The 24,784-nt window shown below is 34.7% G+C and overlaps 2 protein-coding genes across 2 annotated transcripts; both read left to right on the plus strand.

Annotated features, from left to right (window-relative positions):
- Positions 1-19,551: 19,551 nt before the first annotated feature.
- Positions 19,552-21,648, plus strand: LOC141717470 (small ribosomal subunit protein eS12-like). Its single transcript, XM_074519560.1, has 5 exons — positions 19,552-19,667; positions 20,310-20,356; positions 20,648-20,951; positions 21,234-21,299; positions 21,377-21,648. Exons 2-5 carry the CDS (start codon positions 20,349-20,351, stop codon positions 21,431-21,433), a joined length of 435 nt encoding a protein of 144 aa, XP_074375661.1. The 5' UTR covers positions 19,552-19,667; positions 20,310-20,348; the 3' UTR covers positions 21,434-21,648.
- A 395-nt stretch (positions 21,649-22,043) lies between these two features.
- On the plus strand, positions 22,044-24,741 carry LOC141716601 (subtilisin-like protease SBT1.7). The gene has a single exon (XM_074518788.1). The coding sequence runs from the start codon at positions 22,395-22,397 to the stop codon at positions 24,693-24,695; it is 2,301 nt and encodes a 766-aa protein (XP_074374889.1). The 5' UTR covers positions 22,044-22,394; the 3' UTR covers positions 24,696-24,741.
- The last annotated feature ends 43 nt before the right edge of the window (positions 24,742-24,784 follow it).

Below are 24,784 nucleotides of genomic sequence, written 5' to 3' on the forward strand. Positions count from 1 at the left end.
ATGATGGGAGAACTTAGCTATTTTCTCGGCCTTCAAGTCAAGCAAACTGAAGAAGGTACTTTTATCTGTCAATCCAAGTACACTAGAAATTTACTGAAGAAATTTGGAATGCAAGACTGTTCAACTGCATCCACTCCCATGGCCACTGCAGCCAAGTTAGATAAGGATACTGGTAAATCAGTAGATATTACTAACTATAGAGGTATGATTGGCTCCTTACTCTATCTAACTGCAAGTAGACCTGATATCATGTATGCTACCTGTCTTTGTGCAAGATTTCAAGATGATCCAAGAGAACCTCACTTAATAGCTGTAAAAAGAACTTTCAAGTACCTTAAGGGTACAGCTGATCTAGGATTGTGGTATCCTAGGGAATCAGATTTTAAGCTAATTGGTTACTCAGATGCAGATTTTGCAGGATGCAAAATAGACAGGAAAAGCACTAGTGGAAGCTGCCAATTTCTTGGAGGCAGATTGGTTTCTTGGTTTAGCAAGAAACAAAAGTCAATTTCCACATCACCTGCAGAAGCAGAATATATTGCTGCAGGAAGCTGTTGTGCACAGATTCTTTGGATGAAGAATCAGTTACTGGATTATGGGTTAGAATTTTCTAAAATCCCTATTTACTGTGATAATCAAAGTGCTATTGTTATGACAGGTAATCCAGTTCAACACTCAATGACAAAGCACATCAGCATTAGGTACCATTTCATAAGGGAACATGTGGATGAAGGTACAGTGGAATTGCATTGTGTTCCAACAGATCAACAGCTAGCAGGTGTCTTCATAAAACCACTATGTGAAGCTACTTTTATAAGATTGGTAAATGAACTTGGAATGGTTTCAGATTTTTTCTCTAAATCTGCTTAGTTTTTGTTCTCATGCATCAGACTTTATGATCATTATTTATAGATTGTATTCTCTATATGTAATATGTGCTTAATTTAAAAATTCATTAAATGCTGATTGTTTTCTGATATGGATTTATATACTCTGATAAGTGTTTTGAATGTTATGTGGCTATTCAATCCAATAAGGATAAATATGCTAGATGCTGACCTAGTAGTCTTTAACATACTAGAAATTCCATGTTTGAATTAGTTATTTATGTGGAAACTCATTAACACAAGCAGATTCTGATATTGACCTTAGTCAAGTTTACTTTGTGTATCTTATTACTAAGTCACAAACTAGATTCTTGTTTCTTATTTATCAAATTCTGATGTCATTAAATCTTAAGAATGAACTAAGTGTTGATAAGCCTCACTTATCAAAAGAAAAGAAAAAAGAAAAGAATAAAAGTCAGGTACTCCTTTGAGATCTAGAGGAAAAATATGGAAGGGAAGACCCAAGTGCATTGCTGGTATTAAGTAATATGCATTAGAAAAGCAAAAAAAATTCTTGGTGACTTTTCACACTCTATGATTACTGGAGAAATACTCTGATAACAGCATAAATTCTGATAAGCAGTCATGACTCACTTACACTGAGAAGCCACTATAAAAAGGAATTTCAAAAGATGCATAAAATGAGCACAAACAGTTGAGGTGGACTCTTGCATAAATTTGTTCTATAGTAGACATCATGATTGATGACAGATTTTAAGCATTTTTCCTAGTTATGCCTTATTTCTAAGATGTACTGAAGTTTATCAGACTTTAATCTTTATCTAATATTTTGTTGAATGCACACACTTTCACTCCATATGAATGATGAAAATTAATGTGGTGATTAAGTTGTTTTTGACAAACAGTTAAGTGTTATTTGCATAAATTCTGAGGACAAGTTCTGATGGAAGTTCTGATGATTAAACTCTGAAGAAAACAAGTCAGTATTTGTATGAAGAATCACAGAAAAAGATATTCACCTTTTTAGTACAGAAGCCATGTTCTGATGACTGTTAAAATCTGATATAAGTTAATTTCTAATATTAAATCCTGATGGAATCTTTGATGCTTACGTGGCATTTTTCTTTACTTGACTTATTTGTGATAATATCTGAAACAGTCATATTTAAATCAGAATAAATTTGGGTAAGATAAAAACAATCATAATCATTATGGGTTAGTGGTTAACTTGTATGTCCATAAAAACTGCATGTGCACTGTAATTATTGCTTATTTTACGTGCCCATTAACTCCTGCTCTAACCGTTTATTGACTGTTTACACGGTGCCAGGTGTAAAGTGTATCCCATGCTTCAAAAATATAACTGTTGAGTGGAGAGAGTATATATATGGGAGTTAAAAGATTTTCTAATCTTTTACTTACTTTTCTATTCTTAATCTCTTTTACTTTCTCTCTCTCAAATATTCTCTGAAGTGTTTTCTTTCAGGTTTTTTGACAAACACTTTGCAAACACTCTCTTTCTCATTTAATTTCTTACAGAGATGACACCAAAAGACGTACTTTTCAATGGAGCTAAGTTTGTTCCTAACAACTACTCTGCCATTCTTATCAAGGCTGAAGCTCCATCGGAACTTCACTTTATTCAGGATTTTCTCTCTAATTCTGATATTGGGTACGCTCTAACCCAACCTGATGCAGTCTCTGGAACTCAAGTGATGGAGTTCTGACGAAGTGGAGTATATAATGATGGTGGTGCTCAAGGGACCCCAAGTATAATCTTTACAACAGGGAAGGATGAGCATGTCGTAACTTTGACTACAGTACGCCAAGCACTGCAGTTGCCTAAAAATAAAGCTTATACAACTGTTGAGGAGCCTATTCTTCAAAATATGATGGCCAGTCTGGGGTATGAAAAGACATTGGCAAAGCTGGGTCAATTGAAGAGACCATATATAAGGAGGGAATGGAGTTTCTTCTTTGACTGCATCACCAAGGCTTTTGTAAACAAATGTTCTAACTTCGATGCAATCCCCATATTCAGTCAATAAATCGGGTATGCTCTCATTAATCAAACTGATTTTGATTATGCAAGTGTTGTCTTAGGTTTCATTGGGGATAGGATGACAAAAGACAGAAATACTGTTTATTTTGCTAGATTCGATCAGCTTATTTATAGTTTTTGTTGTGATGATAAGCCTTAATCAGCTATTGAATTAATTCCATTATTCAGACTAGCTAAAAGAGCTTTTAATGACTTATTATCTACTGATAATAAGAAGGCTGTGTTAAGACCCCTCTGAGTTCCTTTATCTGACAAACAAGCCTTAATAACCTATGATCTAGTTAAATACACTGCACTATATCCTGATGTCCAACCATCAGAACCTCAACCATCAGCACCTACCACATCTACACAAACACCTCAGACTTCTCAACCATCAGCACAAACAACCAAACCTTCTAAGAGGACAAAGTCTGTTCCTAAACCTCCACAAAAGAGAAGGAAGATGATTCTCAGAGATGAGTCTGAGAGTGAAGAGGAAATAATTGAAGCACAAGTTCATGCATCTGAACCTATGATAATTGAAGCTGAGAATGTTACTTCTCAGAAAGAGAAAGCAGCTCAAAGTTCTGATACTTTGAAAAGGAAATCTGTAAATTCTGATGCTGCTGAAGCAACTCCTTCATTGGCAAGGAGATTAAAGAAAATGAAGGCTATGAGGTATTTGGCTAAGGATATATCAGAAGATACTGAAGAAGCTGAGGAAGGGGATCAGGAATCTCTGATCTCACAAGAACCAGTTATCATTGAAGCCCTTCCAGCTCAAGCCAAAGACACTACTAATGACACAGTTGTTACCCCTCATGTCTCTCCTATTAAAGCTACAGATGATGCTAAAGAACAAACTGACAATTCTGAAATAGATATTCATAATTTGAATATACCTGAAGTTCTTTATCTAGAAGCTCCATCTACATCAAAGACACCAGCTCTGGAGATAAATTCTGCTGATCAGAATTTAGATGATGTTATTCCTAAATCTCCAGTTGCTTCACACACTGTTGAGCTATCAGAACAGAATGAGTCTTCCTCAAGTTCTGATGATAGTGTTTCTGTTGAGACTCCAGTACCTACTCTGGGCAAGGAAGAATTGGTGAAGAAATTTGTTGAAAATGAAGCACCTATTCCTTGGGAGGATACTCACAGAGGTGTTGAGTGGACCAAGAAGTGAAATGAATCAAATTTTATTCCATCTTCTAAAATTCTGACAGAGCATATTGCAAAAGCTGATGAGTTGCTCACAAATGCTGATTTCAAGACACAACTCAAGATCACAGCCCTTTCTACAAAATATCTTCAAGGTCTCCATACTTCTACTCATGAAAAGGTTGATACACTCAGAGAACAAGCTGATAAGCTAAATCTACAGATCAAGCTTGACAAGAACAGGTATATCAGACCTATTTCTGAAAAAGTTGAAGCCATTGAGAAAACTCAAGAGAAGCAACAGGCCCAAATTGCTGAGGTCCTGGCTAATCAAGCTTCTCAGAAAGCTCAATTGGATGAAATCCAATCTTCAGTTAAACTTCTTCTTTCTCTTTTACTTCCTGATGATACCAAAAAGAGGGAGAAGGTAGTTAAGTCCAAATGCTCACCTACTCAAGAACTGAAGAAAAAGGATGATAAAGGTGATGACCAGGGAAACTCTGAAAAGAGCAGAGGTCAAAGAAAAGTTCAAGGAAAATCTTCTATTTAGAACAAGTCAAGTTTTGATGTTGTGAATGCTCAAAGACTGAAGTCAAGTGGTGATAAGCAAAGTCTGATGTCAAGTTCTGATATTCTGATTTATTCAGGATCTGAAGACTCTCAGAGGTTTTTGCAAACTCTGAAGTTAAAGGGGAAGCAGACTACTGTTTATTATAAAGATCCTAAAATCCAGACACTTGATGAGGAGATAGCAAGAAGATTATTTCTGAAACACAATCCAGGAATGGATTTAGAAACTCTCAAGGAGGAAGAAGCTAGATTTGCTGCTGAAAAGACAAATCCTAAGTCTAAAGATTCTGATGCAAAGAAACCTCCAAGGCCTGAGGAAAAAGGCATTGTGATCAAGGAAAAGTTAAATTCTGAAACTTCAAAGTTCAAGACTAAATCACAGACTGAGAGCGATCCCAAAGACAAAGGGAAAGCAAAAGTTAATGAACTAACCAAGTCACTGGACTTGAAAACTTCTCAAGATCTGATGAAACCAGTGTGTAAAATGGTTCAAGTAACTGATGATAATTTTGTTGAAGATGAAACTGTTCAAATTCTGAAAAGAAGAAAGATAAATGAAGATTCTAAAATAACCTCTGACACTGCTCAAGTTATTGTTCAATACTAAGGACATGAAGGTAGAGAAGAAACAGCAAATTCTGATCAAGCTATCAAGACATCAACTACTGACAATGCTCAAGTTGATTTGGGTAAAATGATAATTGTTGATAAGAAGAAGCTGTTATGGAATAAAGCTACTCCAGTTGAACCAAAATCCAATCTCGTGATTAATCAACTCGCTACATTTGGATTGAGAGCCAAGCAACCTAGAAATAGAGCTGGATTAGGTTCTGACGAAGAGAAGATTCAAACAGGAGTAGAGGTTACTCTAAGAGATCCTTTCATGTTGACAGATAAACCATATGAACAAATCAAATAAAGGCACCTTGACAAGGTGTTGTCTTCTCAAATTGTTATAGATGCTCATGATAAGGAGAATCTAAAAGAGAAATTGATCTTATTTCTCAATGATGGAAGGACTTATAGATTAGCTGATATTGATGTACTAAAGAAGTCTATCAGAGAACTTCAACATATTCACTATCTTCTGGAAGTAAATTCTGATGTTACAAGAAGATGGTCAGAATACATTTTGAAGGCTATAAGAAATTTATTCAGAATCTCTGGTACAAAGACTTCTCATTACAGTCCAATGATTACTGAAGGTGATGGAAGAGAAATTCCTATGCTAAAGAATTCTGCTAAGATGGAAGTTATTCTGAAAAGAAGATGCCTATGTTATAATGAAAACTCTTCACATCTTAAGGTTATCAGACTTGGTGATGGACTTGAAAGAACATCCATTCAATATCTCATAACAGCCATTTATCAAATTGGTGATAGTAAAGAAGAAGAATTGATGCAGGTCAAAGCACAGTTAGCTGAAGTTCTGAAGAAAGCTGAAGATAATCTGATAAATGATTTTGTTAAGAATCATTATGGATTCAGATTGATTCAGTGATGTTGGTAAAGCTGGATGTTTTGTAAGTTGTAGTTAATAGTCTTATTAAACTCTTATTGCATTTGAACTTAAATGTTTTTGACATCATCAAATCTATTAACTTGTATATTTTTGCATAATTTACAAGTTGGGGGAGATTGTTGGATATATTTGAGATGTCATGTCTAATATGTTTCATGTTTAGTTTTCAGATCTTAACTAACAGGAAATATCAGTTCTTACTAGAATCAGGACCTACTGGAAGTCAGGACTTAAGGGTATCAGGACTTAGATTATCAGAAGATAATATCAGAAGATGGATATCAGAACTTAAGTTCTGGAGGACTAACAGTTAAGGAAAGAAGCTGATTTACAGGAAAGAAGATCGAGACTAATACAAGAAGAAGATATGCATGGAAAGAGTTAGAGGACTAGAAGAATTGTATAAGATATCTGATTGATATATTTTAGGAGACAGAATTATATTCCATATCAATTAGAAGTTATCTTGTAAATGTGTGTCTATATAAACACAGACATAGGTATACTCTAAAAGTGTTACGATCATCGAGAAGATCATACAATTGTAACCTAGCAGCTCTCGTGATATTTGTTCATCACTGAGAGAAAACAGTTCTATTGTAACAGAGTTTATTATATCAAATACATCTGTTTTCTGTTACTTGTGCTTTAAATCGATTTGATTGTATTCTACACTGTATTCAACCTCCTTCTACAGTGTTGTGTGACCTAACATATCGAATACCAAAAAAAGAAAAATGTACCTTTTGCCGATCTCCTGTACGAGTTATGAATTATTCTGGCAGGTTATTATGTAGGCACACAGATCCTAAATTAATAAGGTAATTTTTAAAACTTGGTCCTAAAGTTTCCACGACCTCTTTAAGTAAATTCTAAAATTGAAATATTTGACACACACAAATACCTAAATTAAAAAAAAAATCAATTTTCTAATTTATTCGTACACTCCTTTCAACAATTAACATATCTTTTCCTAACTCAAATAACTTGCACAAAAAGATTTCCGGAATATTCTAAATTAATATATTTATCTAAACGAATTAATATCTAATTTCTATTTAATAAATAAAATTTAAAATTATGGATTTTACATTCTTCCCTTCTTAGAAGAATTTGGTCCCCAAATTCACATAAATAAAATTAAATTAAATAAGTCATCAAAAGAAAAGAAATCATACCTTAATTGTGATAATTGTCAGTTCCTGTGAGCTGAAACACGCGTCCTTTGCCCATCTTGTTATCTGCTTCCTTTCTTGGTGGCGGTGGCGGGTTGTGCGGGCAATTCAAAATCTTATGTCCTACTTCTCCACAATGAAAACAAGCACCCGTATTCCAACGACATACTTTGTCAGGATGATTCTTGCCGCACCTCGAACACCTCTCTCGATCACCTTGACCTCCGTTGTTATCGTACACATGTGGCTTCTTGAGTGGTCCCCCTTGAAAAGATTGCCCACCAGTTTGAGTGAACAGCCTCTTATTCTAGCTGCCAGACGCCTTTTCAGATTCTTCCAAGCCTCTCTCGATCACTAACGCCTTGTTGAGGACAGCCTCTTATGTCTGAAGTTCAAAAGACGCCACAGAGTTCCTGATGTCGCTTCGAAGTCCTTCCTTTAATCTTCGTGCTCGACTGCTTTCATCTGCTACTAAGGTCGACGCGTACTTTGCAAGCTTTGCAAATTCTGCTTCGTATTCAATGATGGTTCTTCCACCTTGCTGAAGTTGAATGAAGTCCCTCTCTTTCTACAGATGAACTGTTCTCAGAAAGTACTTGTCCTCTAAAGCCTTTTTGAACTTTGCCCAAGTGTACGGTTCAGGATTTTCTTCAAAATTTGTCGTCTCATTCTTCCTCTTCTCCATGAGCCACCACTCGTAAGCGCTTCCTTGCAATTGGTACACAGCTAAGGTCACCTTCTACTACTCATTACTCCCTCGAAGTCCGAAAGCTTTTTTCATCTCTTGTATCCACATCTCGACGATAGCCGGGTCTGTAGCTCCATCAAAAGTTGGTGGGTTCAAACGCTTGAACTGAGAGACGATGTTAGGCTTCGGTTGTTGATTCACAAGTACAGTTAGAGTTTCAGCCAACTGGTCAAAGACGTTTCCTCCTTCATCATTATTTCCTTGATTGTCATTGTTGTTTTGATTTTCGTTGTTTTTCTGATTATTACCATTCTCCCCATCCATCTTTTCTAAAACACACAAAATAATTTCTAAACTTATAGTCAATGATCAAAAAGCACAAAGTCAAGCATATCAAATAATCACACAAACAAATGCCTAAATCCAAAATAATTTCCTAAGACCTATACGATAGTCCACATGATCGCATCTTAGGGAATGTACTAGTCTCATACCTAATACACTCTGAAGGACAGCCTGCTCTTGATACCAGCTGTAACAGCCCGCACTTCTGGACTATTAACTCTAAATCAAAACTAATACGAAATACAAATATTAACCCAAAATTCTATTACAAAGATGATTATTACAAAAGCGCAGCTAAAAGCGAAAGTGCGGGCTGTTATAGTTGGTATCAGAGAAGATACATATAACTCAAATCATGTGAAATCAATTAACACCAAAAGCATGCGTATGTGCAGAAAAATACACTTATTGATTTTAGCGAATACCAAAAAAAGAAAAACGTACCTTTTACCGAGCTCTCGTACGAGTTATGAATTGTTCTGGCAGGTCATTATGTAGGCACACGGATCCCAAATTAATAAGGTAATTTTAAAAACTTGATCCTAAAGTTTCTACGACCTCTTTAAATAAATTCTAAAATTGAAATATTTGACACACACAAATACCTAAATTAAAAAAAATATTTCAATTTTCTAATTTATTCTTACACTCCTTTCCGCAATTAACAAATCTTTTCCTAACTCAAATAACTTGCACAAAAAGATTTCCGGAATATTCTAAATTAATATATTTATCTAAATGAATTAATATCTAATATCTATTAAATTAATAAAATTTAAAATTACAGATTTTACACCTGGTCCCGTAGTAGTACGAATACATGACAACCCACAGGGGCCTTCTACAGCTAAAACCATTTCTTCACAACCCTTAGATGCTAGTAATCCAACTTCTTCATCTCTCAAAAGGGTGAAGTTAGTAAAAAAAGAGAAACCACACAAAACTGAGTATAATCAATGAGAATGGAGAGTAACCAAGTGAGAGTGAGAGTCACATGGTCAAGAAACCAAGGAAAAAAATAGAGCTTATTACTCAACTAGCCACTTCTGCATAATCTAAAAAAGATGCAGATTTAAAAAGGGATCACAAAAGACTTTAGTGGCATCTTCTTAACAAGGTGTCACTATTGAACAAAGCATTCTCCCAAATGCACCTGTATAGAGTCTGCACCCCTTCTTGAGCACTCTCAAGAAGGTAAAAGAAGTCAAGTGGATAACACACACTTTGAGAGCACATCTATTGAACTCCTTCTTCTACTTAGGGGGAAGTGACCAACACTCACTTTTAAAAGTACTATTCTCATATCTAAAATTTCTTTTTCATTCAATGAAGGGCTTGAATCTACTTCTCAAGCCCTTCCAAAATCAAGTGACATGGTTATTAAAACTGTGATCACCACTCAGAACCCACACTTGGATAGTGAAAGACTATATGTTGAGGTAGACTTTGATGACACCATCACAAACATATGGGTTTCATCAGTTTTTACTGAAGATATTGTGGAAACCAATGCACCTTCATGTAGAAATGACCTTTCACATGCTTTAAGGTTTGATGGTAGTACTCTTAAGAAGGAGCTACTCAAATTCTCTCCAATTCAATTGGAGATTCCTCTAGAAGGGACAATTCCCCTCAAAATCCTAGTTGAAATTGCTTTGACAATTGAAGCTAGGAGTCCAATTGCCAATGATCCATCCACTGGGAGGCAAGAAATCAAGCACATTCAGGTGTCAGTTCTTTGCAAGAAGAACAGGGGTTTGAGGTCATGGTACATGACAATAACATGGCTAATCCCCTCCAATTTAAATGGTCACTCTCAAGGTGAACAACAAACTATCACAACCACAATTCAAACTGTGATTCCAACTATGACCTCAGTCACTAGTGTTCTCATCACCCCAAATACTACAACTCAAAACACAGATCTTCCATCTACCTCCACACAACCACCTCCAAGCCTTCTGGCCAGATGGCTTCAAAACACCCAGGCTCAACCAACTACAGTTGTTGACATGATATTGGGCCAACTAGAGGGTCTCGCCAATGTTTCTCAACACCTATTAACCTCTGGCATGTCCAATCAAGATTATCAAGCTATTCCCCTGGTTCATAAGGAAGATGTTGAAGAGCAATAAGATAAAATTGTGGATGAAGCTGAGCATGATGGGAATATTGATACATGGTTATCACAATATTTTATAATAGACATAAAGGAAGCCCCGTCTAGGTTTAGGGAGGAATATGTCACCATTTTGGGTAGCAATGCTAGGGTGCTTACTCCTCAGGAGTGTACGATGTCATCATAGGTGTTTATAAAGCACAACTCAAAGCATTCTAGTATATTAGGAGAGCACTAGAGAAAACACTAGATGGTCATCAAGAAAAGATAAAATAAATGGTGAGAAAGAAAATAGATGAACTCCAACCATAACAGTTGGAAATCAAGCAAACACTCAATAATTTTTATGACATACTGGCCACTCTCTCACACATAAGTGTAGAAACCAACATCAAACAGCTAGGGGAGTCTTTGCACACTGTTCTATAGAATCAAATTTCTCAGAATAATGATACAAAGGTCAAACTGGATCAACTTCACAAGGCTAGATATAAACCTTCTGCATTGATGGCTGAAGAAATTAGAAGAGTGGTTTAGGAAAACTTTGATGGCGGAGGATCTACAAGTGCAGCTTCTCCATTAAATCCACAGATTCAATCTCTTCAAACCCAAGTGGCTGAACTTCAATCATCCAATTTAGCTTTGGTCTCTCAAGTCAATCTCTCACTGCACAAGTTTAAAGCCAGCAAAATGACATCAAGTCATTGATAGACTCCTAGAATTATTTCCAAATATAGACAAGTGTGTCACTGGGAGATATCATAGGTGCTCTAAAAGTTCCTTTTCAAGGAACTCCAAAGATTGTAAGGGATCAAATATCTCAAACCCCTATTGAGCATGCTAATAAGCCTAAGGGGGAGATGGAACCTAAGCTCAAATCTGTAACTGAAGAAGAGTTTGGTATGGAAGAGACACTCTCAGAAGGCAGATGAAGGCTCATGCTTAGAAAAAGAATTTGGTGAAATTCTAGAATGCGAGAGAGTCTCAGTGAACCATAATCACCATACATATAAGAGAGCTATAGACAGAAATAACAACTTCTTGAGGGCACTTTTAGTCACCAAGGACATGCTAATGGAAAAGAGAATTGTGGTCAACATCAAAGACTCTGGGGTTAACAGGTGTATGCAGGTCTCTCTATCATTTCTCAAATATATGAGAGCCTCAGAATTGGACATCTTCATCAACAAAGTCAAGGTTATGATTCCAGAAGACCCTCAACTGCTAGAAAACTCAATTTATGACAGGAATGAGCTTTCCCTGAAGCATATCTAGAACCTAGCAAAGAGGTGGCATGCATCTGCTCAACTACCAGGAAATGCAAACATTTTCAAATTCCTAAGCACTGTGTCATGGCAAATAAGAAGTTGATGATGAAAATCAAGCAAGTTGAAGATCTTGAAATGATCACCATTCTAGGGAGATATTTAAACAATGATGAGAGCATGCTATATGGGACTGTTATAAATGATAAGGATGTTGACAATGATGATGATGATGAGCAAAAGAAAGGTGGACATAAATCTTTTGACTCAAATCCAAGTCAATCTAGCAAAAATAGTGGGAGTCATAAGAATGCAAAGAGTAGAAAGGATGAAAAGAAAGGGAGGAATAAGGATGGAGAGAAAAAGGGGAATGATAAAGATGGGAAGAACACCAAAAAGACACATGTAAACCAAACATCTCAAACTCGGAAAACCCCAAACCAAATCCCTAGTCAATCAAAAACTTCAACTATTCAAACCCTCAAGCCTAAACATTTTTATAAACTCACAACCAACTCTCTACTCAAAACGCCTATCATAGCCAATCAAACCACATTGAAAAAACTAGTCAAACCTCCTTCATTCAAGCCACCAGTCAATACACACTTCAATTTTATCGGAAGAAAATCAAAGAAAAATAAAGTTGATATGGGAGTATTGTGGAATCACTATAATCAAGATGACTTTTTACCAATCACTGAAGAATTCTCAAAAGATGACTACAATAATCAACAAGCTGAACTCATATGTAAAGTCTCTGTGGATACTCTAGTGAGAATCTATTTCAATAAAGGCTCATTCAACATATTCAAGAAAGAAATAATGGAGAACTTCTCAACAGCGAAGCTTGAAAGGGTGATAAGTTTAATGACTGAGAATGATAAATTCACAAGGATGAGGAAGGTTCAGCTAGCTGAAATGTTGGTAAATAAAAATGAAAGAAGGGCAGGGGAAAAGGTTGAGATGGAAGAGAGAGCCATCACGAAGCCTGAGGAGTTGGACAGATTGGAAAGAAGCTCAAATGAGCTCAAGGCAAGAGGATTAAGCATGGTTTCTAAAAATGGCGTGTTCCTGAACATTAGAACTCACAAGCTATTAAGGTACATTGTTGAGCATCTTGGCAGTTACTCACTAGAAGAATGACTGAAACTTGTGGAAGCATTAAGAGGAACTGAGATCATTGAAGAACTTGAATGTCTTGTTAGACTAAAGGACTTAATTAGATCTCAGTCATGGTATGAAAACTTCAGTTAGTTTTATAACTTATTTTTTTTCTTTGTAACAGTTAGATGACATTTATGTATAAAAGAATATACTTTATATATCTATCTTATTTTTTATTTTAGCTTGGGATTAGTCTTGTTATCAGGCATGAATTTATGACAAGTGATCTTCTCACAAATTGGGGGAGACTGTTGTGCAAGATATGCCTTAATATAACAAGACTAAGTCATATTGACAATCTTAAGATTTAGTTGACTTATAACTCTTATGTAATTTGTAATGGTATTTTTTGAGTCTATAAGAATGTTTAAGAAGACTATACTGGAGTATTTTTCAGTAAACAGCCAACAAACTAGGAATAAGTCTCTAGAAGAAGATCAAGCCTGATTATACCTCAGAATGAAGATCAATATCTTGGTAAAAATAATGATGTAGATTGAAAAATATTCCAAGTCAAATATCGAGAAGTCACAGATAAAGGAATGTCGAGAAGTATATCAAGAACTACTCAAGCTTACCGTGAAGTCAATTTGACTTATAGAGAAGTCATTTCTCTTGTAGAGAAGTCAACTCACTTATAGAGGAGTCATTTTGCCTATAGAGAAGTCAACTTGACATGTAGAGATATGGAGATATCGACAAGTCAAAATTCATGTAGAGATACGGAGACATCGACAAATCAATTACAAATGTAGAGAAGTGCAGATATCGACAAATCAAAACGCAAATAGAGATATGGAGATATCGACAAGTCATTTAAACATGTAGATAAGTAGAGATGTCGATAAGTCATTTGTACATATAGAGAAGTGAAGATGTTGACAAGTCATTTACACATGTAGAGAAGTGGAGATATCAACAAGTCATTCTACATCCTGATATAGACATTTCTATACACTTTAAAGATCTCGATAACAACTTCAATTATAGAATACAACTTTCTTGAAAATTCAAAGTTATCAGTCAACAAACTATTTTATCATTAAAATGAATAGTCTACAAATGCAGCTTGAAGAGTGCAAGATCAACGACCAAGATGGACTGGACAAAGGAGTGTAGCAGACATGGAAGATTGTATGCAGATATGTAACATTTGAAATAGAAATAGATAAAAGAGTTTTAGAAATTATGTTAGTCTATTTCAGTGCAATCTATGTAAACTATACATGTTAGTCTATAAAGCATGTCACGGGTCCTTTGTTCAGTTGTAACAAACAGACTAGTTTTTCTTGTATTCTCTCAAGAAATAGCTAAGTTCTTCAACATTAAGAACTTAGATTTATAGCACAACATATTTGACTTTTTAATAAAAGATCAAGTAAGTTTTGATAATTTGCTTCTCTGTGTTTTAATAGTTAATTCATTATCACTAAAAATTACTTACCCTGTTAAGTTCCAGTAAGCCAAAATATTAACTTGATTTTCTAGAAAACAAATCACAAAGTTCTTAAGTAAAAATCAAGAAACACACTTTCATTTCCCCCATCTCTGTGCATTTCATGCCTGACAACCATCGTTCCATTGCACAACACGAGAATTCTAGATACCCGAATAAACCAAATGAATCATTCTCGACAAAAAAATAATTTAAAAAATACGAAAATGTACCAACTCTCACGAGAAGATATACGGTAAATAATCCAAGAAAATGGTACAGAAAACACAATTCACCTAAGGATGAGCATTATTGAAAGAAAAACAAGATCAAAGTAAGAAAGAAGGTGTTCGATCGATGGTAAGCCACTTTCGGAGGAGAAAATATGAAATCAACTAACCAATAAAAAAGAGAAGTTAGCATTTTTAGGGTTTTAGTAATATCCATCAAAAATTTTAATATTCAAAATTTCATTACTTTTTATAATTCAAAAATATTTCTTTTGATAGGAAATTGAAAATAAAACTTTAACTCGGATTAATCTAAATTTAAAGGTAATAAGACTCTTCATCTTAACTCAGAGAAAAAAATACTACATACCCAAATATGCACTACAAATTTTACCAAATCATATGGCATAGTACAATAATAAATCCCAAAATTCATTTTGTTGCCCAGTAGCAACAACCGTCAACAAGTTTTAATTTAAGGCACATATACATGCGAACAGTCCTATATTATTATTATTATTAAGAAAATTACTAACTTAAATCTTGTGCGATGCACGGGTTCCCGTTAATATTTTTTTTATTTTTCCATATTATAATTTTAAAATATTTATATAAATTTATAATAATTATAAATTTATAATAATTATAAATTTATAATTAAAATATATGATAACTTATGGTCGTAGTTTTGAAGAATAAGTAGACTATGTCTAATAGTTAATAATTTAGTAGTTTAACGAATATATTATGCTCCCTCTGTCCCTTTCAATTGTTTACATTTTTTAGAGAGTGTCCGACACGCATTTTAAGGTGCATATAAAGTATAGTTTTGTAATTTTTTTTACAATTTTATTTTTTTGAATAAAAATTAAAATATTCAACTTTTATTCAGAAAAAAAAATTATAAAAAATAAGTTACATAACTATACTTTTTATGCACCTTAAAATGCGTGTCAGACACTATCCCAGAAATGTAAACAATTGGAAGGGACTGAGGGAGTACTATTTATTTATTTTTTAATAATAGGATAAATTGTGATCGTAGTTTAGTAGAATAAGTAGACTATGTCTAGTATTTTAACAATTTAGTAGTTTAACAGATATATAAAACTATTTATTTATTATTTTATAACCAAAATTAGGGAATAACCGTTGAACCAAATTATAAACCATTCCGGTTATTATAGTATAATATAGCTCTCTCCCACATATATATACATATATTCATTGATTTTCTTGGTGAATTGAGGTGTTGGTCGTTGTTGAGCCTTCTGTATCTGTGAACGGATCGCTCTAAGTTGTTTTATCTTGAAAGTGATATTGCGGCAACCCATCACAACGTAAGTGGGGCAATAATCTCTTCAAGAACAGTCAAGTCTTCTCGAGGGCTTGGCGACACAGCTGATTCTCTAATTCTGATAAAGCTTCTTAGAGCTAAGTGATTTTCTCAATTTTTTGTCAATTCAGTCTCTAATTATATAGTGTTTGTGCCTTTATGTTTGTTTTGTTACTTGGTTGAATTTGCATGTTCTTGTTAATTTGTGATATATAATTGTCCCATTGTTGCGCGTATAGGAATATTCCCAACACAAGTATTTTGCAGAGCTTCCACAGATTTATGACGAGGTCTACAAAGGTACGGATAATCTACACACTTTAGGTTCAACTCTAGGGGAATGATTGAGTTTGGAGCATCAAAATGAGTGCAATATGAGAAATATAAGGGAATTATGACAACTACTTTGGCCGGTGATTTTTTACGAAATAGGTAAGTCCCGTATGAAGAAAACCATGGGCGGAGGTATTATCTCGCTTACTTTTACTTACTTCTATATATCATTGTTTATCATTTTTTACTTAGGACACACACATTTGTGCACACACAAGCCTGGGGTCTTTTGAAAAAGCAACATCTTCATTTTTTGTAATGAAGGTAAAGCTGCGTACGATATACCCTCCCCAGACACTGCCATAGGCGGTATTATTGGGTATGACGATGATGATGATAGTATAGTATAGCTTAAATCCCGTACGATGCACGAGTTTCCGTTAATATTTAAAAATTTTATTTATCCCGTCAAATTATAATTTTAAAATATTTATATAAATATACAATTATTATAAATTCGTAATAAAAAAATATAGGATAACCGTGGTCGTAGTTGAGTAGAATTAGTATACTATATCTAGTTGTTTAACAATTTAGTAGTATAACGGATATATAACACTATTTATTTATTTTTTAATAATAGAATAAGCTATGATTGTAGTTTAGTAGGATAAGTAGACTATGTGTGTAGTGATTTAATAATTTAGTAGTTTAGCAGATATATAACATTATTTATTTATTTTTTAATAACCAAAATTGGGAGATAATCGTTGAACCAAATTATATCCCATTCCGGTTATTATAATATACTAGTTTAAATCCCGTGCGATGCACGGGTTCCCGTTAATATTTAAAAACTTTATTCATTCTGTAATATTCTAATTTTAAAATATTTTTGTAAATATATAATAATTATAAATTTATAATAAAAATAATATGATAACTTTAGTAGAATTAGTAGACTCCCATTAATGGTTTAACAATTTAGTAGTTTAGCGGATATATAACACTATATATTTATTTTTAAATACTAGGATACGTTGTGATCGTAGTTTAATACGATAAGCAGAATATACTAGTAATTTAACAAATTAGTAGTTTAACGGATATAACACTATTTATTTATTTTCTTTAATAATCAAAATTAAGGAATAACCGTTGAACCAAATTATACTTCATTCTGGTTATTATAGTATAGTATAGATTTAGTATAGAAATATAGATTATATAAGAAACCTCAATTATGTTAAAGGTTTCCCGCATTTCTCAAGCATTTCTCAACTAAGAGAGGCATATTAAATTAAGATTTTAGATCTACTTTACAAAAAATAAATAAATTTTATTATTCAAAAAATTTATAATTCTTGGTGATATACAATATTTATTTTTAGGAAAGTTGACTCTTTTAATTAGAATTGTAAATTGATGTCGATTATCCGATATTTCGATTTACATCTAACTCAAAAATACGATACATGGCTATATCTATTTTATCTATAATCCTGATCAGATGAAAAAATTAAATCTGAATAAAATATTATCCTGGATAAGAGCACTTAAATATCCGCTCAGATTATATCTCAATTTTTTTAATAAAATGATCTTCCCCGAATGTAATATATGATCTGTATTCGACAAAAACACGAAGATTAATTATTTTTAAATTCATCACATTTCTCAGTATATGACAATTTTATAATATTTTAACACCTTCTGTTAATTTAAATTTTTACAAAATACGATTTACCCACTCTTAAATAAAAAGATCATAATCGTATATACTTAATACATCATATATTTAAATTTTAATTTGTGATTATCAATAACATTATTTTATTAATGTTTTTGCTTGTTAGTAGATGATATTTTACTCAGATCCGATGGATCACAAATTATCCGGCTAGAAAAAAGAAAATACTAACTCATATTCGGGTTGGATCGGGATTTTAATACACATTATAGTATAAAATGAGTATAGTGAAGTAAAATAATGGATGTAGATAGTTTTAATATTATAAGAGCATCTCCAATGGTATTAGGTAAAATGATTGGCTAAAATAATATAAAATAATGATTATGTAAAATTTGCTGAATCTGTAAGATAATGTGCTCCAATGAAACTTGATATAATTTATTTTTTTAGCGTAGGTAACCCGCAGCCGCTACCCTTCGAGTGCGCACTGGGTAAATCCTACGGGCTCACGCAATAGCCTGCAAATCTTTTTTTAGCGTAGGTAATCCGCAGCCGCTACACTTCGGGTGCGCACTGGGTAAATCCGCTCACGTTGTATCCTGCAAATCACGTGAACCAAGGTAAACCACATTTAAGCGACAGACTTTGACTCAAAAGACATAATCATAAATTCTCCTCCCGTGGGATTCGAACCTGTTACCAAAAGGATTGTTATTCCCTCTTTAACCAACTGAGCCAAATCTTGCGGGCGACTTGATATAATATTAAATTTATGCTTACAGCTTTGTTACAACTCTAGAGACATTCGACAAATTTAGACAAGATGAGGAAGTTGGCTATAATTTTAGCTAAGAATTTTAGATGGTTGGAGTGTACAAATTTATACATATTATGTATAATAGTTTTCACCTAGGATTTTTTTGCTAAGGGTTTCTACCATTGGAGATGCTCAAAAACCTTACTATTTTAAAAAAGAAATTATAATGTAAAAAAATAAGAGTGACATCCCAAAATGGAAATTGTAAATAAATGATTGGGGCGAAAGAAATAATGGACTTAGCAAAATGATACCTTTCCACCCTTATCATTTTATTAAAATTTGAACAAAAAATATTAATTATTAATTATTAAATTTAAGTGTTTATCAGTGTGTTGCATGGGTTTTAAACCAGTATACTATATACCGTGAGCCACGTGGAAAATTTATAAAATATAAAGAGAAAAAAGGATAACAATTCTAAAGAAAAAGTATAATGGGAATGGTTAAAAATCTTATACTCACACAAACACAATCAAACAATAAAACCTCGTTAAATGAATAATCGATAAACGGGTAACCTTATCAAATAAATAATTTTTCCCGATTCCAACATAATAAACATAATGTAATTTTAAACTCGATAAATGAATAACCTCGTTAAATGAATAAAATTTCCTGATCTCAAGCGTATTCATTTATCGAGATTTAACTGTACGGGGTAAATCGTCTTAAACCATTTAATAACATGCCCGGTGAATCACAATACCTTGTTAAAACAGAAAAGCCCATTCTACAATAAGCCCAGTGGACTCTCCATCAAACAACAAGCCCAGTGGATCCATTCGACATCAAGCCCATTAAATAACAAAAGCTTATAAGCCAAAAAAGCCCAACAAAGAGGAGGATAAAATAGTAAAAAGAGCAGCATAGCAAAAGAGGGTTTTAGGGTTTGATTATATAGGCTCAGCTCCACTCAATCTCAGCGCCCCTTTTTTTGCAGACTCTCTCTCTCTTTACATCCTCGTCTTCTTACCAGGTACAACCTTAACTTGTAACCATAATTAAGGTTTAATAATGCTTACTTTAATTCATCATTTGTGTACTTAAATTCTTGTTATTTCTTGCATTTGTTTGGACTTATGTACTTGATGTCTGTTTTAAGATTCTTGTAAAGGGTACTAGTATTTCTTGATTTTATTTATGTGGGTATTAGTAAAGCTTCAATTTTTATGTGAATAATTGATTATGTATGTGTGTGTATTGTTAAAGTTTCAATCTTTATGTGATTCCTCAAAATGTTGAGTTTGTTATGTGATTGTTTATGTGATTTGATGATGGTTAGGAGCTTTGTGTATCTAATATTGGTTATATGTGTGTGTGTGTATTGATAAAATTTTACCCTGTGTGTGAATTGTCAAAATGATGAGTTTGTTATGCGATTGTATTAATGATTTGATTATATATGTATGTGTAATTCTAAAGTTTCAAACTTTATGTGAATTCTTAAAATGTTGAGCTTTCTATGTAATTGTATATATGGTTTGATGATTGATTAGGAGCTTAAAGCTTTGTTTACTAAATTTCTTGGTGACCCATTTTGTGGGTGTATAGCATTTTGGTGGTTATGTGTTGTAATGGATTAAGTTGTCCGATTTCTGAATTTACGTTTTTGCTGTAGGTACGGAAGCTTGAGTTACATACTTGAACAAGAAGAAAAATGTCTGGGTATGTTATCGTCGCTCTTTGATGCAATGACTTAAGTATTTTGTTTTATTAGATATTCCATTTTTACTTGGTTATATTTGTTCGGATGATGACCACTGAACGGTTTGATGTTTAAAGTTGTATTATGCTACTAGAATAAATTTTGTAAAAAATTGTTATTGGGGGTGAAGTCTTGCGTATACTAGAAAACCAAGCACTTTGAAATGATAGCAATACTTTAATTTGCCACGATTATTGTTAGTAGTGTCTGCTATACGTACATGTCCTAAACTTGTGTGAATTTAACTGCAGGGAAGATGTGGTTGTACCAACTGAAGTACCGGCACCTGCTGCAGCAGCTCCAGGTCTAGCTGAACCTATGGACATCATGACGGGTTTGCAGCTTGTGCTTAAGAAGTCGCTTGCCCATGGAGGACTTGCCCGAGGTCTCCATGAAGGTGCAAAGGTGATTGAGAAACATGCTGCCCAGCTATGTGTATTGGCTGAGGACTGCAACCAGCCTGACTATGTCAAATTGGTCAAGGCACTTTGTGCTGACAACAATGTTAGCTTGGTGACTGTCCCAAGTGCAAAGACTCTTGGTGAATGGGCTGGTGTAAGTACAACTTCTTTGCTACTTTTTGTGTTCTGATTCAAAAATTGCTTCTGTGTTTCTATTTTATTTTTGGTTGTATATCTCTTGTTGTAGTGTGTGCTATGTATTATTGTTTCACAGACCCTTGTATATATGAGCTCAGGCTGATCCATCACTGCAAGTTTTTTTAATCATTTAACCATATGGAATTTTGTTTATCATTTGTGAAGTTATTTAACCTGTGTTAATTTGGTTAATGTTGAGTTGGAAATTTACTATTGTTTAAATATGTTTACATTACAGTTGTGCAAGATTGATTCAGAAGGCAATGCCCGCAAGGTGGTTGGCTGCTCATGCGTTGTTGTAAAGGTATTTGTAGCAAATGATCTCTTCTTGGTCTTTATAGTTTGTTTTTGTTTGCATCACTATAACAAATTGTTGTGCAGGATTATGGAGAGGAAAGTGAAGGTCTAGATGTTGTTCGTGCTCATGTGAAGGCCTAGTAAGGTATTAGCCGTTCAACAGAGCGTTCAGTTGTTAGGCTGCAAGCTTTAGTGCCCTAGTAAAATTTTGATTGTTTAAGGGCCAAAAGCTTCAGAATTAAAGAGATTTTTGAGATTGATATTTAATGTTATTTACATGTGTAATGTGATGTTGGTTAAAACTCTTCTTTTGGAACATACATCTTAGATTATGTGACTATTAATTTTTCTTATTATTGTTTAACATTGTTTGATACAAGTATAAACCTATATAAATGTTTGTATTGTACAAGATCAAGAATGGAAATCTTTAAACCCTGGAAATGTCACGTTTAAGGTCCAATTTTGATAAGAGTGCTTCCTATAAAAAACAATTGACAAATACTGAACAAGTATCTGATCACTCAATATCATCTGCACGCATCTTGTGCATGCAATTCAGTGCAGTAGTGTGTTTCTGTTCGAGTTTTAGTGTATCATGACTTCGCGAACAGTTTGGATTTTGTTTGTTTGATGAAATCCGAAAACAGAAAAGAGACGACGGTTAGCTCCCAAAAAGATCCACCACATCTTGACAGCATTTTGGTCATTCCAAGAAGGATTGTAACCTGTCAACAGTAAGTTAAAGCAATTAGGGCACTGCAGCACAAACACTACAAATAAGTCTTATGTAACTGTTGTTCTGCATTACTGCCAAGGGATCCAGCATCATTGTGAAATGTGAAGTACAAATATTTCACCTAGGATTATCAGCAGCTAGTTGGTTTGATCACCCTTTATATTTTCAATTCCCTCCCATTGTCTTCTCTGTTTAAATTTTTCAACAGCAGATAAATATTTCCAACAGAGGAAGGCCCTCATATCGTATAAATACCTCGTGTACAAGAGTTCATACCCTTATATCGCGTACATTAGGAAGGTCATCATTTGATGCAACTTCTTTAGATAGTACTATATTGATTCAGTCGCGAGCTTTCCAGTGATGGAAGGATTCATCAAGTCACAGTTTCTGCTTCCTTTAGTACTCTTTGTTTCAATGGTAGTCGTATCTTCTGCTTCAGAAGATTATCGAACCTACATCATCCACATGGACAAATCATTGATGCCAGCACCATTTTCAACTCATCATAGCTGGTATATGTCAATGCTCTCCTCCCTCGGAGATGATGGTGTTTCTCCTACGCATCTGTATACCTACACTCATGTCATGAATGGTTTCAGTGCGGTTCTGTCCAAGAGCCATGTGGAACAACTGCATCAGATGCCTGGTCATCTTGCTACATTTAACGAATCATTTGGACATCGCCACACAACTCACACCCCAAAATTTTTAGGCCTAAAGAAACATGTTGGACTGTGGCCAACTTCTGGATTTGGTGATGATATGATTATAGGCATAATTGACACTGGAATATGGCCAGAAAGCAGAAGCTTCAATGATCATGATATGCCACCAGTTCCTTCTCGCTGGCGTGGTGCTTGTGAAACTGGTGTTGATTTCAATTCAACAAACTGTAACAATAAACTAATTGGGGCGCGTTCTTTTAGTAAAGGGATGAAGCAGGTACTGAACATATCAAAAACTGATGACTATGATTCTCCGAGGGATTTTATGGGCCATGGGACACATACATCATCCATTGCAGCTGGAAACCGCGTGCCATTTGCTGATTACTTTGGTTATGCAAAAGGAACAGCCAGTGGCATTGCCCCGAAGGCTAGGCTGGCCATGTACAAAGTGTTGTTTGCCTACGGCTCATATGATGCAGCTGCAAGTGACACATTGGCTGGGATGGATCAAGCCATCGAAGATGGTGTAGATCTTATGTCCTTGTCTTTAGGTTTCATAGACACACCCTTTTATGAAAACCCAATTGCAGTAGGAGCTTTTGCAGCAATGGAGAAAGGAATTTTTGTAGCATGCTCTGCAGGAAATGGAGGTCCTCATGCTTACACTATCCTCAACGGAGCTCCGTGGATCACAGCTATTGGTGCTGGGACTGTAGACAGAGAATTCACAGCAGATGTAACACTTGGTGAGGGGACTGTCCAAGTCACTGGAAAATCAGTATATCCTGAAGATCTGTTGGTGTCCAGGGTCCCTATTTATTTTGGACATGGGAATAGAAGTAAGGAAATATGTGATTCTTATTCTTTAGACCCCAAAGATGTAGAGGGAAAATACATCTTCTGTGATTCTAGCAATGAGACTAGTGTGTTTCAACAGTCATTTGAGATGTATAGGACTGGAGCTGCTGGTGCTATCTACAGCTCAGATTCTGGGCAATTTTTAACACCCCAGGATTTCAATATGCCATTTGTGACCATAATCCCGAAATTTGGAGACCTGGTTAAGGACTACTTAATCAGAACAGATGATCCAACAGTAAGCATCAAGTTCAAAGGAACTAAATTGGGAATCAAGCCAGCTCCTCAGGTTGCAGATTTTTCATCGCGAGGGCCTGACACAAGGTCTCCTTGGATCCTAAAGCCTGATATATTGGCACCAGGAGTCGATATCTTGGCTGGATGGGCACCAAACAGAAAATCTGCAGCAATTGACGATGATTATTTGCTCACGGATTATACACTTTTGTCAGGTACATCCATGTCCTCACCTCATGTTATAGGAATTGCTGCATTACTAAAAGCCACACACCGTGACTGGAGCTCAGCTGCTATTAGATCTGCAATGATGACAACAGCTGACATTTTCGACAACAGCAATGGTCCAATTCTAGATATGTCAACCGAAATTGCTACTCCTCTTGACTATGGTGCAGGGCATGTTAATCCTAACAAAGCCATGAACCCTGGACTCATCTATGATATCAAACCAGAAGACTACATCAGTTACCTTTGTGCCATGAACTACACAAAAGACGAGATCATGCTTATCACACGAAGATCTGATTTTTCATGTGAAAACTCAAGTCTTGATCTTAACTATCCTTCTTTTATAGTCATCCTCAACAACACTAATACTTCCAGTATCACCTTTAAAAGGGTGTTAACTAATGCAGAAGATTCAAGTGCTTATTACCGCGCTGTCGTACACACTCCATCTAGAGGAATGACTGTGGTTGTGCAGCCATCAACAATCTCATTCTCGGGAAAGTACAGTACTGCAGAGTTCAACATGACAGTCACCATTGATATCAGTCTAAATCCTGAGAGTGATTACATTGGCAACTATGGATATTTGAGCTGGAATGAGATCAATGGAGAACATGTTGTCAGAAGTCCTATTGTTTCCGCAATAGCATCAGCACGAAACCCGTAACTCATAAGTTGAAAAAATGTACGTATTATCCTGTAACAAAAATAACATCGAGACGTGATTATCTCATGAAACAATTCGTTACACGTTAC

Source organism: Apium graveolens, chromosome 4, assembly GCF_009905375.1.
Source record: "Apium graveolens cultivar Ventura chromosome 4, ASM990537v1, whole genome shotgun sequence".
In the NCBI taxonomy this organism is placed as follows: domain Eukaryota; kingdom Viridiplantae; phylum Streptophyta; class Magnoliopsida; order Apiales; family Apiaceae; genus Apium; species Apium graveolens.

Coding starts and splice junctions, on each gene's coding strand:
- LOC141717470 (XM_074519560.1), top strand. Junction 20,952..21,233: donor CTCTTGGTGAATGGGCTGGT/GTAAGTACAACT, acceptor TTTACATTACAG/TTGTGCAAGATTGATTCAGA. Junction 21,300..21,376: donor GCTCATGCGTTGTTGTAAAG/GTATTTGTAGCA, acceptor ATTGTTGTGCAG/GATTATGGAGAGGAAAGTGA.
- LOC141716601 (XM_074518788.1), top strand. CDS start 22,395: ATGGAAGGATTCATCAAGTCACAGTTTCTGCTTCCTTTAGTACTCTTT.